At 38.5% G+C, this 19,242-nt stretch overlaps 1 protein-coding gene across 5 annotated transcripts in view; it reads right to left on the minus strand.

Moving 5' to 3' along the window:
- cacna1bb (calcium channel, voltage-dependent, N type, alpha 1B subunit, b) overlaps positions 1-19,242 on the minus strand; it is a 221,529-nt gene that overhangs the window by 5,175 nt on the left and 197,112 nt on the right. For 3 of the 5 annotated variants that reach the window (XM_082541616.1, XM_082541615.1, XM_082541613.1), the window contains 10 exons: positions 18,813-18,909; positions 13,567-13,672; positions 13,335-13,442; positions 12,710-12,819; positions 10,896-11,059; positions 10,296-10,425; positions 10,099-10,209; positions 6,904-6,942; positions 4,349-4,613; positions 1,389-1,612 (listed from right to left, as the gene is read on the minus strand). In XM_082541616.1, the coding sequence (XP_082397742.1) occupies positions 1,389-1,612; positions 4,349-4,613; positions 6,904-6,942; positions 10,099-10,209; positions 10,296-10,425; positions 10,896-11,059; positions 12,710-12,819; positions 13,335-13,442; positions 13,567-13,672; positions 18,813-18,909 (1,354 nt within the window). The remainder of the gene's footprint in view (positions 1-1,388; positions 1,613-4,348; positions 4,614-6,903; positions 6,943-10,098; positions 10,210-10,295; positions 10,426-10,895; positions 11,060-12,709; positions 12,820-13,334; positions 13,443-13,566; positions 13,673-18,812; positions 18,910-19,242) is intronic. The other 2 variants (XM_082541614.1, XM_082541612.1) reach the window with 1 other exon arrangement.

A 19,242-nucleotide genomic window follows, 5' to 3' on the forward strand; every position in this document is an offset into this window, starting at 1 on the left:
GGACTGATTTGCATAAAAGCATAATAGCCTTTTAAGAAAAAAACCCCACCAGAAGTGTTTCTGGGGACACAATAATGAGATGGACCAGATGGGGAAGTGACAGAAACCAAAACATTTCAGTTTTTGCAGCATTTTTTTTGTGTTTTCGTTGTGTTTTGTGTGCGTTTGCAGCATTTTTCTGTTTGCTGGTGTTTTCTTAAGTTGCAGTCCATGTGACCTTTCAGTGCTACCATATTAAACCCTAGTGGGGTTGTCCCTTTGAAGGTGGTCCTTAGAGTCACTGACCCATTCTGTCATCATATGAGTCACATGAACCAAGGAATTGGTCATTATAGTCACATGAGCCAAGGTGTGAATTCTTTGAGGCACTACTGCCCCACCTTGCAATCAATTGAGTTATTAAGGTCATGTGGACCAAGGTGTAACTGGGGGCTAAATGCCTGTAACGCGATCTCAGGACCACCATAAAGGTGAAAAACTTTTTTAAAACTGAAGCCTCTCAGATTAAAGGTGGAACATCTTCATGAACCTAAAAAGAATTACAACTGCCTTCTACTCAACGGTTTAGGACTTCCTTTGGGATGGTGCACAACCTGATGAATGTTGGCTAAAAAAAAAAAAAAAGTATGAACATGCTCTCAAACTCATTCCTCGGATGACATGGACTTAGATACTGTGGACAGCTTAACTGAATACTGCTGAAAAGTGCCTGGTTATAGTTGGAAACACACCTTTCATGATCAGAGAGTTGTTGTCTGCTCTCTGTAAATTGTAAATTGGGCAGGGATAGCTCAGTAGGTAGAGTGGTGGCCCCATGATTGGAAGGTCGGGGTTCGATTCCCCTGAACAGCTACCCTGAGGTACCCCTGAGCAAGGTACCGTCCCTACACACTGCTCCCCGGGCGCCCAATGGCTGCCCACTGCTTCACTGAGTGAATGGGTTAAATGCAGAGAGGAATTTCCCCACGGGGATCAATAAAGTACACTTTCTTTCTTTCTAAACACAGCGAAGAGAGGACTTCCATGGAGAGATCTATAAATATCCGCCATTCTGGAGAAGATCTGAACATGCCTGAGAGGATGAACTTTAATGGGAGATTGCCCAAATCAGGTTTTGATGGAACTCTTCCCAGAACTTACTGATCATTCCTCATACAGTGCGATCACTCAAAAAGATTTTTTTGAAAAACTTAAACATCAAATTATTAAACAAATCTAGAGGCTTTCATTGTTGATTAAGCTCAAAACTGCAATTTAAATGGGTGTTGATGCAAATGTGGATGTAGATTGACTAAGCTGTAAGTCAGGCCACTGTTTGAATACATACAGACTGCATAACAAGCAAGCTGTTAATCACTAAGCCACATACAGTTTGGCAGGTAACTCACCTGTCTGAGGAAACCAGAGTCCTGTCCCTCTCCTGGAGACGTGGATCGGCTGGGACCAGCTGACTTGGTGTGGCTCTGCTCTCTGCTGCCGTAACGCTCACAGGAATAGTAGCGCTGCTTCTCTCCCGCTGAGGAGTGGTGCCTCCTCTCATGAGGCCGACTGCGGTCCCGTTCCCTTGCTCGCTCTCTGGACAGTCCTTCAGCTGAGGGATCGGTAAATGAATCTGGAGGATGGTACCATCAAAATTGTATATAAATAAAGTTATCTGATTATTATATTATCCTACTGGATAACAGTATCTTGGGGTCTTGTTCACAAAGTTAAAAAGACAAGATTGAAAGATGGATTGGTGAAACTTGCCAATACATTGTGGTGAAGAGAGAGATGAGCATAAAAACGACCCTGTTGAGTTACTATTCAATCTACATTCCTACCCCCACCTATAGTCATGAGCATAGAATGAATGAGGACTGAAAGAATGAAACTGTGGATACAAGCAGCAGAAATGAGTTTCCTGCAAAGGGTGAGAAGCTCGGACATTTGAGCAGCCCACTGTTCCACACTGAATTTGGGAATTTCTAGGGTTTACAAAGAATGGTCCAAAAAAGAGAGCAGCAGCTGAGATTTTCTTTTTTGTTTGTTTGTTTTAATCAATGAAAGAAAAAGAAAAAGTCAAGCTTTCACATTAATATACAATTCAATTTGTAAGGTTTTGGAACAGAGCATTCACAGGAGACCTTTATGAAGTGCTAAGGTACAGACAGAAAAAGAAATCCCCAGCAAAATTCGTCTAATCATATGGAAAGACTGACATGAGAAACTCCTGACTGAAGCACTGCAGAAAACCCTTCACCTACATAACCCGATCATGGAACTTTAATCCTATGAAGAATTTCAGCAGCAATGCCTGAAAGGAAAAGTTTGGATTGCTATCTGTTTCGCTATTGAAGTGATGCCAAGTTCTGGTATTAAAATAGTCTCCTTGTAGATTAAAAGCTAACTAATTAATCAATCATTCAACACTCTTAAATAGTCAGTGTATCTACTGAACATTAGTGTTGTAGGTAAGTTTTATAGGATGTGCCGAAAGATCTAAAGTTATCCAAGAAAGAGGACAATTTAATACATAAAAACAGTAAAAAAAATATTCTTTGTGCAAAACCTAACTAAGGAAGTGTGATGCAGGCAGTTTGACAGCTAAAAATGTCTGTCTAGATATCAGTCAGCCGGTAGCTGGCAGAGGAAAAATCAGGGGATCTTAGATATCATAAACATCTGCGATAAATGTCTTTGTAATCCATCTAACAGCACACATCCATCTTCTTACCAAAATGTTTCGTGTTCTGTAATCCATCACAAACTGCAAAAAATAGTTTTTTTCAAATGTTCATAATTAAGAAACCAGTGGCTGCAAATTCTGACCTTTTGTTCAGTTTACTGCTGTTATATATGGGTACTTTTCATTGTTTCACAAAATGAATGTGTTTTTAGTAGAGACTGGTTGGTTCTTACTGTTAAATACCTGATTGAGATATTGAACTATAAAAGTTTTCTTTATGTTTTGACATCACAAGAGAAATATTTTATTTCTGTTGGCTGAGGATAAACACAGATTTTGTCACCCAAAACAGGTCGCAGCAGACAGCTGCCCCTCCTAAAGCCTGGTTCTGACAAGGCATTGGCTGATTGTTGGAGTTTTCTCTGTATTATTGTATTGTCCCAACCTTACAATACAAAGGGTGTTGATGACACTGATGTTGTGATTTGGATCTTTATAAAATTGAATTGAAATGCTTTATAAGAGGAGTTTCAGTTCAGTAAAAGTACAACTGTGGCTATAGAATTATGTTTACTGAATTGAATGATGGGTCGAGACATTTTTAAAGAGTTCTCTTTTGTTATTATGTGCTGTACATTATAAATCAAAAATCTTTACTAATCATATAATCAGAGATGGGCTGTAATCCGATTACTCTTTTCAAGTAACGAGTAAAGTAAGGGATTACTATTGCAAAAACAGTAATTAGATTACCGTTACTTTCCCGTAGGAACGCTGCGTTACTGCGTTACTAAAACCGTGATTTTCTTGCGAGAATGTCTCACGACAGTGACTTAAGCGAGTGCGAAGTTCGTGACAACAGCTGTGTGCAGATCAACAATGGATAATATATCGAGTGCGGGAGAGAGTATGAGCGTGCAGCGTTTAAAGCGTGGAAGTACTGACCTTACTTTGAGTTTGATTCCATAAAAAGTGACAAAAACATTAGTGTCCGTTGTGCGTGGGAAGAAAACTTCTTTTTACAGCGAAAAAAACCCCTAAACTTCCAAGCAAGCACCAGTGCACAACGACGTAATTGGAAATTCACAGAGAAACTCGCGGATTCTTCAACTGACCGCGGCACACCTGCACCAGGGTAAACCTCCGCCTACCCTGCTCCTGCTTTACAGGTGAAAATAGAGCAACAGGACCGCTGAGTCTTTGACTTTATTTATTTTCTGCTGTGTTTTACTTGCATCTATTTGAAAGAGTGAGTGTAAACACAAAAAATATTTTATTTTATGTGCTGGAATGTGCAGAAAATAGGTTTAAATGTTAAACTAATTTCTTCCAGTCAGAGAATGTTGCATATAATTAAATTTTTGCTTGATGCATAAAGTTAAAAGATTAAAACTAATAAAACAAGTTTTAAAAAGAGACTTTTCCATTTGATTACATTCTGTATGATGGATTATGTAGAAAAAGTAGAATTGGGCTGAAAGATCTATCGCTTTATCACCTATTCAGGTTGTAAATCGTGTTTTTAAAAAGTAACTAAGTAACTAAGTAATTAATTACTTTTGAAAATAAGTAATCAGTAAAGTAACGGGATTACTTTTTGGGGGAAGTAATCAGTAATTAGTTACTGATTACTTTTTTCAAGTAACTTGACCAACACTGCATATAATAAGAATGCCTCACCAACGGTGCTGGATGGCTGCACTGATGCAGCTCTATCCAGAGACTTCTGCTTCTTGTCTTTGTCCTTATCCCTGCGTCTATGGCAGCGGTGATGGTGGTGATGGTGGTGGGCTCTGTCTTGGCCCTGGACCTGGCCCATCCCTCCAGAGGACTGAGCCTGACCGGGGCGTTCCAGGTCATAGTCCTTCAGCCCGACATCCTGGTAATAGTGCTGTGGTGTCAGCGAGGATGCTGAGCGCTTTATTGGACTGAGGTCCACAATCGGCTGAGAAGGGAAGACAGGTGTGTTATGAGACTAGAGCGCGTGAAGCTGGAAGTAGTTGTTTTTACCCAAATCAATTTTAGTAAATCACCAAAAATATGCACAACACACAATGAGACAGCCTTTTGTTTAAAGACTGACATTCGATCCCATCTACTCAAAGCACAGATGTTAAAAAAATTAACAAGAAGGAACAAAAATCTGTCACACAACTTGAAGCTACTGGACTTCACTAGCAACTCTGTTAGTGAACAAAGAAAAGGTGGGGGTGGTGACACTGGCTCTGTGGCATTTTATTCTTTTCCCAAGAGGGTACATCGAACTTTACAAAGAATGTAAATAATGAGTCAATTACTACAAGGTTAGCCTCAAATTAAGGTTGTGGCAGCTTGGGCTGTCAAAATATCAAGTTACTCTGTATTATTGTGGCTAAAGAAATTTATGATCAGGATTATATCTGGGAAAAAGTGATTTTGTTTGTACAGCTTGACTTTTTCATGGTGCTTTGTCTCTTTTTGTAAATGAATTATGTTAGAAATGCCTGTATAGAGGAGATGAGAAAGTCAATAACTGTAACTAGCTAATTACAGTGTCTTGTGCTTGTGCTTTTGTTTATTATCCACTGTTTTTAAATTCCACTACATTGTGAATACCCAGGGCCCAAGTGACAACTTATTGTATCGTTTTTAGCCATCAGGCCTAAAATTTAGTTGCTTGTTGCTTTGCTTTACTCCCCATTGAAAACAGACATTCCAACCAACAGCTATATCTTAATCTAATTACTCACATCCATGTGAAGATGATCCAGACACTCATATTTTGCCAAAATATGGCCATGTACACCCAAAGATAGTTTACCTGTGCTACATTCAACCAAAACATGCTGGAAACACAGTACTGATGTATCAGTAGTTGTGATTAACTTTACAGAGACATTAGTATTATAAGTATTTATGTCTGTGTCTGCCTGATTAAAATAATTTTCCTTTTTGCTCTGTTTTGGGTCTACCGTACCAGCGCCTGAGAAAATAGGCTCATTAGCTGCTTAGTGAGCCATTATTTTTTACCAGACAGCCTATAATATGTAGTGTTTAAAGCAGAATTATATAGAGGTGTGTTGCTTTAAATTTGCACAGTCATCCTTTTTTTTTCCTGAAGTACTTTAAATAAATGCCTGGAGGACAGTGACACTCTCTCCAACAAAGTCTTACCTTACTGACCAGTACAGCTACCAGGTAACTTGTGTGATAGGAAGCTGGAACAGCAGCTGAGTTACAACCCCACCTGCTGGTTACTGTGTAGATTTTATTTAATTATTTTAGCCAATCAAAAACATTGTCTTTAATCATACTGTAAGCCCACTAAAAACAGATAAACACGGTTGGTGGATAAACGTTTTTTTCTTTCATTTCTTCTTTATTTTTTTGTACATTGGTTGCTGCTTTCACAGGCAGGAATAGGTTGGACGTGCTGTTCTTTTTGTTCCTACCTCACAGTCTAGCCTGTAGCAACAGTCACACAACAATATCACAACACTGCCAACAAAATAAAATCTAAATCATATTACCAAGTCAGTTTATCTAGTCCACAGTCTTAAAATCTTACCTCTTAGATTAGTGGTATAATCTCTCAATTCTTCCTGTCTCTATTCACACCACTGGAAGAAACAGTGATGTGATAGAAAGGTTTTCTGTCTTTTAACAGAGAACATGCCTTCAACTAAGAGGCTATAAAAGATTCGATTTTGTCTGGAAAAATAAGATTTTAAGACCAAACATGACAACAAATGACAGATAAAGTTGGAGAAGGTTTTAAAAAGAAAACCTTTTAGATAGCAGAAAAGCAGCAGTACTGTCTCAACCTTGTGTTTCTTTTTTAAAGATCACACTAACTCACAAGCAAAAACTACACACTAGATAACAACACTTACATACATACACCCATTTTTACCAAAGTGTAGTACTGTACTGCTGTAACAAATACTGAAAAGCAGGACAGAGTGCTTGACATACCTCAGTTAAACATACAAATGCTTTTTCTGGGTATGTTTAACGGCTAATACTGGGTTTTAATGTGTCTACTGTGTCTATGAACAGTCTAATGGGATGAGCAGTTATTAAACTGTGAGGTGGGGGGTCATTTTATCAATGATGGTGGGGAGGGTGTGAACTCCTGTGATGAGAGGAGCACATGGAGGTAAACAGACATGAGAAAAGAAGAAAAAGAAGAGGGTGTGGACAAGAGGAGGAGAGAGGAGAAGAAAGAGAGGTGTGGCACAACAGGTGGTACATACTGCCAGGTGGGTCCCAGGGGCGTGGCGAGGGTGGCTCCGCTATCAGACAGCACACACAAGAGGAGGTGGGCATAACATTAGCAGTGAGCATCGAAATCAGGAGAAAGGGAAGACAGAAAAGGAGAGCAGAATCTGAAGAAGGATGAGTCAGTTGAGATTCTGCCTTATATTTCTGTCAATGAAAAGACCAAAACCAACAATGTGTTCATCCTGCTTGTCAACGCACACATGTGTCATCATTACCAGACAGAGACATCGACTGTATGGAAACTACCACAAAATGTGGTTTTTAGTCATTTTAATACTTAACGGCTGTCTGTATGTAGACAGGAGGAAACAGTCACGTGATAGAAAGTCTTTCAAACTTTTAATACTGAAAAAGTAAAAGGTTAGATTTTGTCTGGAAAAACAACAAATGGCAGATATGTGTCATTTGTATAAAGCCACAAACTTTACAGGTGTGTAGCTGATATCAGGCATAGCATTAGTTTTATACAAGCCATGGAGACCAGATCAGCTATGTCAGCTGATCTCAATGACAACACACTTTTTCTTTCCTTCTTCACATTTAAATGGCAAATCTCACATCAATGCCACGTCTGTTGTCATTGATACCCACTTTGTTTTGTATAGGGGCCTCACTGCAGCTCTCTCTGCCTCTGGCTGCAATATCATGCCATGCCATCAAGTCGAAATTATTGCAGATGGAATAACAATCTTCTTTTTGATCAAAGCGATCCGGACTCCTGACTGAAATGAAGGCTGAGTTCAAAGATGGATGTAGTAGGAACTCACTGAATACTTTGGTCTGAGCATAAGCATGGTGATGGGCACTGCAGCTGGTGTGAATCATGTCCTGAATTTGAAATTAACTTTGCCCATATGTGTGGTGGCTCACAGTAGCGTATGGTGTTCAGGTGGGAGGAGAGGATCTAACAGGGGGGAGGTGCTCAAAACCAGGCTTAGGGGTGATGAGAATGTCTTATAACATGTTCTGCTCAATCTGCTGCCAGTCTTATGATTTTTTTGCAATAAGAATAAGGTGCAGTCGATGTGTTCAAATGCTTTTAAAAGACAATTAAGTAGAAAAGTGTACAAAATTGTCTCTTTATCATGTGTTCACATTGTTCTGCTTTGCGACTTCCAAGAGAAGCTGCTTCTTCTGTAATGTTGCCTCCTTGGAGTATTTTTATTTACCACAAACTCATGTATATTTCACTTCACTAAGCCCTATTGCAACCGGCACCTCTGTATGTACACCAGCTACATTTGACATTATTTTGTGTCTTTAAAAACATTAAAAGAGCATCAAAAATGTGACATTTGCAGTATTTACTCATACTTGATTCATCTTTGCTCTAAAAACAAGTATTAGAAAAAGTGTTAAATATTAATCGATCAACTTGCACATTGTTGGGTTTGATCCTTTGCAAAAACGTCTTAACAGAAATGAAAAACAGAGTAACTCCAGCCTGGTCTGTTAAAATAGAGAGAGCGTGAGAAATCAAAATGCAACATAAACATAAGGAAAGCACATGTTACGTGTTGTGGAAGAGAGCAGAACGACAGAGACAGACACACAAACGCAGACAGGCAAACGGCAAGGCTAAACTGACAAGATCTGACAGGTGGAAAAATCCAGAAACACAGAAATGATGGACAGAAAATTTATCTTAACATGACATCCAAATGCAGCAGCCACGAGCAGCTACTGTAACTCACAAAAGTGAAATAATTAATAATGGTTGCTAAAAAAGTGCATGTCATAAAAATGAACAAATTAGTGCAGTCACGCAAAACTCAGACGTTCTTGTAGGTGAGCGTGATTACAGTAAATATCATAAAAATGTAAGAAAATTATAGGACTTTAAAATTTCAACTAGACCAGTCAGTACCAAACTGGTTTCCTTGACAACAAGCCAGTTTGATTTTTATGCCAGCTTTTTCAATCTGCATCGCAAAAACAAAAACTGAAAGATACCTAATTTTAATGTTATATAATAATCATGCAGCATATGGTTTATGACCTTTTTTAATATAACTATGTAAAGTGTTAACATTTGTCTCTAAATTGACTGCACTACGGTCACATGACTTCACCACCTAACCTCCTATGTTTGCTATGATATAGCTTCTCATTCAGCTGTTTGGTAGCAGACCTATTTTTATGTTCTAGAATGAAATGCGTAGTGTATTTAATGTAAAATCTTTGAAGTTTACATTAAATACACTTATCAATTCATGCATTTAACAAAAAACTCGCTGTTTTAGCGACAACTGAACTGGAGTAACTGGTGCAAAATGTCAAATCATTTCTGGGTTTTAAGACCCATCCCTGCAGCACTCTACACTCATAGAAATGCATATTATAAAATACTTTATTTTAGTGTTTGGTCGCAGGAGATATAAACTTAAAGTTAAACATCTTAGGTAATGTGCTTAGCTGTTTCCATTCAGACATTTACAAAAGAAAAGCATTACTGTCATGTCTGTGCATTATGTGAGCTTTTAATATCTGAGACGTCATATCTAAGGTTTATCTATCACTTTTCTTTAAAAGAGATTTCAAGCTTGTCATGCTTTAAGAACTCTCAGTGCTGTATCTCATCTGGTTATTGCCTTGGTAATATCATTGCCTTTTATACATCAGTACAAATTAACAAAACCTTATATCGCATCAAAGGTAGAGTAATTGTTGTTTCTACACTGGATGCATTTTAGTTAATGGATTTGGTAACGAGCGAGCTATGATCAAAGTACAGAAACCAAAAAATTAGACACAGTATTTTATAGTTCCAAATATTTTTGTCCCTGCCAGGTGTGATAGCTCCTCTCAGTTAGTGTGAAGCTGTTTCCTGTTAACTAATTTCCTCTATCTGCATATTTATTGTATCTTTTATTCTTTACACATCTCCATGCTGAATTTCCTCCTTGGTAAAATATCTGAAATTCTCAGGGGAGGTCAACAGGCTGAATTGATGCGGACTGACAGAGAGCCACTGCTTCCGGCTGCATTCTCTAACCAGTAACCCTTCAGCAGCCCATCAGCCTTTTTCAGTCCATTTTATCTAAAAAAAAAAAAGTTGCACAATTTCTGGACTAAAACAAGAATCTAGAAAACAAAAAAGTATTGTAAGATTCTTCCTGTGAGTAGTAAAACAAGAGGCATGACCTCATGAGCACCAGAGAGCTTACGTAGTATTCAGCATTTAGTCGGGGAAGAGAGGCTGCTCTGCAGTGACCTTCCAGGCTGGGATATGCCTCTGCATCTGAAGTGTTCTCCACCTGCTTCAGTTCAACCTGTTCCTAAAGGAAAGACAACACAGGCATAAGTGCATATACTTAGAGTGTATGTTATATAATAAACATTTTAATGACTGTGATTTTTTTACCTGAGGTCTTGTTAAATTTTGCACATCCTCCGACTGGCCTCTCTGCAGCTTTCTTCGACTTTTGGGCTTCTGTGAAGCCTGAGAAACATCTCCAGACTGGGAATGTTTTATGGCAGTCCTGTGGTTGAGTCTGTGCAAGAAAAAAAAGACTCTGACTGTAATATCGGATGCTGTCAGCAGTGCAGTGTCAAGGAGGTTTTACTTCAGGTCTGTAGTTTAATTCCAGTCATTCTGAGCCTGCTGGATTCAGATGAACTCATTGATTTCAGTTTGATTTCCTCAAATAAAACTGTAAACAATTCAAACCCTGCTAGGTTATAATGGCCAGGGATGTGGTTGAATATGAACAGGAAAAAAAAATCAAAATAACTCAATCTGGCTGCCGTTGTATCTGGTTTGCCTGCAAATGTTTCACAGATCAACAGTTTATGGCTTTTTCTGAGCATCTGTTTGTGCAACGTGCATCGTGTGGAGAACCCCGAACAATCTGAGTCAGCTGTCTAATGAGGGAGTAATTCTTTGCAATGATATTCTTTGCAATGCTGATGACTCCCAGCTTGTCATTCCTTCATTTGGAACGACATAGATAAAGTCACTTACATTGTGTCCTTGTTAATCAAGGTGTTGGTGTTGGTAGCTGTCGAGGCCTCTGGTTTCTTTTCAGGCTCAGGTGAGAGGACTTGTTTGGGCCTGGAGAACGGTGGTTCTATTTCCTGTATGTGAGTGAATGGCAGTACAGGACGGAACAAGGACCCCAATTTACTCTGGAGAAAGAAGGATAGCATAGAGTTGACAAAACATCAGTGGAGAAAATATTAAAGCTAGTATAATTATATTTAAATCTACTTATTAACACATCTAACACGTACAAAGGTTAATGCTATAGACTATTTTTTTCATCTTGATTATGAGCCAGCCAACCATCATTTCCTAACAGGGCATGTATTGAAACACGTGCAAAAAGGCATGCAAATATTTAAGGCAAAAACAGAATTTGTATAGTTTTATCAAGGTTGAAAGTCAGTATTTGGTACAACCACCTTTATTCTTTAACACAGCTTGAACTCTCTAAGACAAACTTTCTTCAACTAGTCTTCAGAAATAGTTCTCCGGGCTTCTTGAAAGACACTGAAAGCTCTTATTTGGATGTTGGCAGATGATCCCACACTGCTTCAATACTGTTGGGGTCTGGGCTCCTCTGAGGCCGATTCATGACTGATAGTGTTTCATTGTGTGTTTTTCTATCCAGGTATGCTTTTACTGCACTGGCATTGTGTTTGGGATCATTATCCTGCTGAAAAATGAAGCCACTCCCAATCAAGTGCTTTCCAGATGTTAATGCATGATGGATCAAAATCTGATGTTACTTTTCTGATTTCATCAGATTTGACCACACCCCATACACCACTGGCTTAAATGCAAAGAAACTGAGCAATGACAGAGCCTTTAATGTGTTTTACAGATGGCTGTAGACACTCACTGTTGTCCTCCAATTGTCCGTTTCCAGTGCAGTGTAAGTGTTTTGCTAATAGTTCCTTTGGAACAGTTTGATATTGGGCATTTAGTGGGAAATGGGATCGAATTATGTGTTTTTGTTACCGATTGCTAGTAACAAAGTGCCTATACATACAACTAAAAACATAAAGAAGAAGGGGCGGCTCAAGACTTTTACACAGCAACGTAAATGCAACTAAACAAAACCAAAATCTGTAAAACCAAAAGACTAGGTGGTAGAGTTCTGTGATAATTCTCATCATTATAGACGACACTTTCAAACAACCTGATTTTAAAAAAATCCCTTTTCTGAATTCAAATAGCAGCAGCTTTGTTTCTTTCCCTTTCCTTTTACTTGAATCCTTCAATTTGGCAAATATCAAAAATCAATGTGTCAAGAAATACTCTGAAGACAAGTCTAAAAAGGACCAAAAGACGGAAGGAATTCAAGAGGCAAGGATACCAAAGAAAGGCGAGCTTTAATTTTAACATGAATAAACAGGAAGGAACAAAAAACCCAGAAACAGCCTGAAGCAAACAAACAAAAGTGAAGCTTGGCAAACAAAAGCATGGGAAGTGACTAAGGCTGGATGATCAGGAAAAACTACACAAAAATAATATAACCTCACAATGACTTAGAATAAAACTGGAAAGAAACAATGGAGATGAACACACAGTGGGACGCAAACAGGTTGGATAAAGAAGAGGGTACACAGGCTGCTAAACAGATGGACTGACATCGAACCAGGGGAACAGGGGACTATAAATACACAAGGAACAAACATGAAACAGGTGCAACCAGTGAGGGCAAGGCAGACAATGGGTGTGACCAAATAATCTCATTTGCTTAGGATTTTTTCTAACTGGATGAAGTGAGCTGGAGATAATAACGCATGGCTGAATTTTGCTTCGTGATGTACCTGAGGTCCATCTGAAGAATTCTGCTGCTGGAGTCTCTTAGCACGATTCTGCTTATAGAAGTCGTAGATCATTAGAGCCGCATAGACTTTCCCCACAGTCAGCTCGTTATCTAGAAGAGACAAGTGAGAGACAGTTCCTCCAAGTAAGCAGCAGATGGCGACAGAGGAGCAGCAACTCAGGGGTGAGACTGCAACAGTTTGCAGCAGGATTACTCGAGCAAACCAAAAGAAAACACACGGCAACAAAAACTAATCATCTTATGAAGTAGTTAGTACACAGTCCACTAGTGACTAGGTAACCGTACAGTGATTTTTAACTTTTTATGGCGAGTATGTCTTCACAACAGATGTGTTTCTCTTTAATGTTCTCACCACAGTAGACACCTTTTTTTTAACTTTAAAAACTAAAATCTGTATATCTCAATAACAGAATTTATTTTATCATTTTAAACTGTTTGTTTTCTTTAATCTAGCCTAACTTTCAAGCTCAAGCAAGAGTGATAAGATAGAAGGAAACAGCCATAGCAAAAACAAAACTTAAAAGGTAAAGTGAGTAAAAATAAAAACCATATAACCAGCAAGAACTAGTAAATCCCATCAAAACCCGCACACAGCTGTAGCTCACATTTATGCGGCGTCACCAGCAGGTCCATGGTCTTCTGTGACAAGTTGGGCCACACTCGGTTTATTTCCCTCTTCAGGTCAGCATCGCACAAACGCTGTGCCAGCAAGCCTGAGGATGAGCCCACAAACATGTCACATCGCATCTGCACCAGAGAGTTCAGCGCCATTCACATTCACATCAAAGCTGTCAGGGCAGCTGCAAGGGATTCTGGCTTTTGTAGTTTTAGTCTCACCAGATGCCAGCTTGATCTCCAGGGCTGTGCGAATCAAGGCCATCAGGGTGGAGGTGAAATGCACTGTGTTGTCATCTGCAATTGGCATGTTCATCTTCACCAATCGCTACACAACAAATTAAAGGATTGCTTATCAATGCTGGCTATATCTCATTTTAAAAGATTAAGAAACACCAGAACAACAAAGATTTGTTTTCATTAACTGGTATGATGATCTACAGTTACATGCTGTGGCAGCAAATAATGATTCATGACTATGTTATTTAATATAGAGATATAGACAAGAGATGCCCATCACAACAGATAGAACAGAAAAATGCAGCAAATGCATCGACTAGAGAATCGTTAGTGAGTAAAAGAGTAAATATTTGGGGTGAGGTTAATAAAATAATTTTTGACTCCTATGTTTACTGTAAAATTAAAGTAAAAATGCAAAAAAAAATATTTGAAAAAAGATAAATCAGTCATCACTTTGAATTATTTTAGTCCATCCAAATAAAGATTCACCCTTTTTTGCCACAACCTAACAGCAGTAAACAGAGCCGTTTATGGCTGCTGTCGTTGCTACGAGACTGCTACGTGGCACAGTTCTCCAAAAACCGAAAATATGATTAACTTATAATGCTAAGCACTGTGAGCCTTCACTGCTGTTGCTGCTGCTGGAAACATGCAGCAGCATGTCCTTCGTTCTCGAAATAGTCACTTAAGGAGGAGAAAGGAAAGGTCGCTGGTTGGCACGCAGCTCTTTAATCAGTTTGACAGAAAAACCAACCATCAAAATGTTAATGTGCTGAAAATGCTGCAAAAGATAAAAATCAAGCTGATATTTTCTATGTGCTTATGGTCTGTGGGGTTTATTCCTGCTATAATGTCCTAAAAACACTGAGCAAGGAACAGAAGACGGGGAATTTTGTTTAAAAAAATACACAAAAAAGGTCCTCGCTTGGTGTATTTAACTTTCACTGAAGCTGCACATTAATTTTATCTGAACATTCAAATGCTTTTTGCCATAGACTGTACATAAAACTTATACACAGCCATTATCACTCAACAGTTAATGAGATTATTTTGTGAAACTTCAAACTCAGCAATTTTGCTGTTGCCGTATTGCCATTTCAAAACTGGATGACTGAGTAGCAGACCTGACTGAAACCAGTGTTTGAGATGACACACTTCCTTTTGCATTCATAGGAGTTCCCCCTGGTGGTCACAGGAAAGAATGCAGGTTTAAGGCACTACATCCATCTTTTATATACATTCTATGGTTCTGTGGTTTCACTTGTCCTCCATCACTTTAGGGCTAAATTACCTTATAGTTACATTACAATAGATACTTTTTTCTATAAGGAAAAAAAGTCCAAGTCAAATTTTAGTAAAATTAAAAACTGCACCAACTTTCACTCTGTATTTTTCTCCTACTTGTTCACACCGAACCTGTAATGGTTCTATTTTCTAAATAAAGAATCCAGAGCACCATTTTACTACAGTGATAAATTATTATTGTTCTATGTGAGAACAATGTGAATCTATTTAAATTGGAAATTTGTTTATAATACAGCTTCCACAACCTCAATTTGTCAGCACCATCAAAATGAGAATATTGGTTGGTTTAAACCAGTCAACCATTTCCAATCAGCTGGCTTCCAAACCTTTTTTTAATGATAAGTTTCTTTGTCTTGAAACATGAAAGAACAGGTCACTGCACCAGCATAAAAGAAATTAAATTTCACTTAGTTCTGGAAAGCCTTGCTGACATAATAAACTAATTAACTAATGATGACATTGATTATTACTTTTAATAGTTTAATGGCAGATTCTGAGGATTTGCTGCTTTTCTCTGTTTCATATTGTTCAAAATTGATTGTATTTAGAAATCTAGACAAAATTGGCACTTACAATGCAAGCTTCAGGTCCACTCTCAATACTTTCAAATTAAAAAGTATTTAAAATTGCTATTAGTAGCAATTGCTTGGCAGCGCTAAATATCAAATTTTAAAAAACAAACAACCATTTTAAAGAACGTTCACTGAATTAATTTTTCATCCATTGTAAAAAAGAAGAAACCAGCCAGCATAAATCCATGCCAGTGCAGCAATGCAATGATTCATGTACACATGCATTGATGAATATATAATAGGGGTGGTGGAAGCATGCATGTATTGCATGTATGACTTTGAACTGCAACTGGAGAAAGTTCAGAGACAGCAGAAAAACAGGAAAGCTATAATTGATGGTTTTCACTTTCTTCAAGTGAAATGGACACAACACAGATATACAGAAAGAAGATGAAGAGATGGATTAGAGGCGAGTAAGAGGAGAATGAGGAGGAGGAGGGGGAGTTAGTGCCTGGACTGTAGAAAACATTGACACTTATGAAGTCTTGCTTCTGTAGTTCTCAGAAACAGACTGAATAAGAATAAAAGCTGAAGACACAAGATGAAGAAACACACCATCAAAAAGGTGCTAGATGCTGTTATGCAGAAAACATACGTGCAAAGACATAAGCTGCACATATAGACAGAAAAAGAAATCCTCAGAGAGGATACAATGTCAAAAGGGAGAGTGATGCTTTGCCTAAAGTCAGAACATAAAAGTGTAAACTAACGGGTAACAGGGACAACTGTGACTAGGATGATAACGCGTTCTTTAGAAACAAAGGGAGGTTAACAAAGAGTGTGATCAACAGCAAAGTGGTGGGAGTGAAGAAATAGAAAAAAATGGAAATGGGAAAGATAAAAATGCTAGCCTTGCTCTCAAGTGGACCGCTGCTCTCGCTTTGTTCATGTCTTTCCCTTCCGATTCACAAAAACAAGAGTTATATTTGGAGATGCAGCCACGTCAGACCCAGACATTTTTAACTGGGGCAAGGGCAGGGCTGCTTTAAATCTGATTCATTTCGACAGTTGCGCACATACTGGAACCACTCACATTAAGTCTGCATGCTAAGAGGTTAGCAGCCAGCACAGGGACTACCTGAGGATTGTCGAGGTATATACATATACTTGACTCCCACTTGAGAAGGATAAAAGGTGTTCTAATCACAGGACACATGGGAAAGGCTCCGTTATTCCGTTCAGTGATAAGATGATGGTGAAAATGTTTTAAAATGACTCATTTTGCAGGAATGAGAGATTCCTCAATAAATCCTTTTTAGCACATGAATCCAGATGGGATCCTTCAAGAAAAAAATCGCTAAATATTCTCTCTCTTTTTACAATTTTTTTTTCCATAAACCAGTAGTGATGGGATTTCCGGCTCTTTTTAGAGAACCGGCTCTTTCAGCTCCAAACTGGCTCTTCGGGTTGTTTTGTTGCTTTAATAAATTTATTATTAACAATAATATAAAATTATGCACAAAAGGAATTACTTTTTTTTTTACTATTTATATATGTTTATATATAAATATATGCGGTGGCCCCTAGAGACAAAACACGTACAAACTCCAAAACACATTTCTAGCGTTAACTTAACTTCAAAACAGAGCTACCTAGATCACTTAAATTACACAATTGAAAGCATGTGTGTATTGTTTGTGTATTTATACACAGGCACTCATATATATTCAAATAATTTAAAAAAAATTCATTCACCTGTTATTACCACACACCAAATCCGGTCGTTGGTACTTGCTGGCTTGTGTAGCCACTAGGTAACAAAAGCTCAACACTGTGCCCAGCATCCTGGAGCACTTCTGTTGTCTTTTGTACGTGTTTTGAGTTTTTACGTGTTTTGGAGTTCGTACGTGCTTTGTCTCTAGGGGCCACCGTAAATATACTTTTATTTATTCACTCCACATAAAATGTTATAAATAAATCATATAATACAAAAACCAGCTATTCACATTTCAACTTTTAACCATTTAAATTTTCAGCTTTTTCCTTTTAAACAAATTTAAAGTGAAACAACACAAAACACTGCAAACCACAACACAATTAAATATAAATTATAATATGAAAACAAAAAGAAGATGCATATTCTCTGTCATATGGGCCTGCATGACTGACTTTCTGAATCCTTTATCATCTGCAACTGAAAATAGTTGTGGATGATTACTATACCTTTCTAATGTGACGTTGTTGTCCCTGGCTCTCTTTCTCTCTCCCTCCCGCTCTGTTCCTGTGCTACAGCGCAAAGCACAAAGCTCGCGTGCTGAGTGAAGAGGCTATGGTTTAACAAATCACCAAATCTGGTACAATTTTCTCTATATGAACATAAAGTGTCAACCGGATTTCACCAAAGCCATCAGGAAAAGAAATCTAATTTAATGGTGATTTATCTGGATGTTGTCATCCCTTAAGACCTTTTGGAAACCTGGCAGATAATCAAAACACCAGGTTGTTTTTTTTTTTTACCATTTATCTTGTGGGGTATATCTTTAAAGGTATTTTCTTGATCTTACAGACATCAACAGTATTTCCAAAGTAACAAAATAATTGTCTGGGGAACAACCCGTTCTCTTATTCACTGAGTGTTTGTGTGGATCTTTGCACCCCTTTTTTCTTTTAAACCAAACATTTCCAGATGCAGATGACCCACAGCTGGATTATCCTACAGGTTGTCTGTTACTTGCTACTTGACCAAATCACAGAATGGCATGCATTAAGTTCATAAATGGTGTTCAGTCTCCACTAATCCTTGAGAAAAATGTCTCATCCAAATGGCTAGATGTTCTTTCCTCACAAGCTAGTCGCTATCTTTATTTTTCTGTTAATTGGTGCTTGGCAGATGGTGTACAGTGGATTTAGCAGAGCGTGTTCGCTGAAAACAGCAACCTGCTGCTGGAAACAGGGGTGCCAAGACAGCCATAAAACCAAAACAATAAGCAAAAGCTCTGTGGAGTTGCAGAATACATAATGTGGTGTCAACATAGAAAGTAACGACAGGTTTAACTATCAAACAGAAAAAAAAACATATTTTAGTTGATGCTGATGCCATTTTAATAACCAATACCTCCTATTTTCCAATGGAGAATTTGTGAATATGATGCTTTCCTCATCTCCCTGATTTATTTCTATTTATTACTGTTGCCTGGCCCTCTAGAGCAGACGAACAAAATGCACAGAAAACCCTCACAGAACAGGACAAGAGACCCACACAAGTACACAGAAAGAACATCAGAACAGCAGGCCAGAAGATATCAGCTTTGACACATTGACAGAAGCCTGAAGATGTTTGACAGGTGAGCACAGGCAACCTGCGGTGGCTGCAGGAAGAAGGGATAAGGAAGGAGGAAGATGCGATTCTACCTTATAGGCGACTCGGGGCGGACATTTCTTTCCCAAACCTAGTGGAGGGGACATGTCCCGAAGCATCTCGTACATATCCCGGTAAGCTATGCGGCCACTTGTCAGGGAAAGGTTGGTCGGAGACCATGGAAGGAAGGATGAAGTTTCCCCAGGTGAGGAGGTGGAGTGGTAAAAGAAGAATGGGAAGTTATAACAGAAAGTGGCCAAACCAAAAAAAAAAAAAAAAAAGAGAAGGGAGAGGAAACACAGAAATCCTTGTTAATAAGATTTCCAGGATATGATGACCAGGAATGCCATCCTAGTTGAATTTACAGATTCAGGAATGGATTCCAGAGAAGGAAGGAGGGGAGGATGATCTAGAGGATTGCCTGTACAAAGATGAAAGGTTCCCAGTGGAAGGTATGCTTTAACAAATCTGAGTACATTTTTC

This window comes from Aulonocara stuartgranti (genome assembly GCF_965226115.1).
Source record: "Aulonocara stuartgranti genome assembly, chromosome: 7".
Taxonomy (NCBI): Eukaryota; Metazoa; Chordata; class Actinopteri; order Cichliformes; family Cichlidae; genus Aulonocara; species Aulonocara stuartgranti.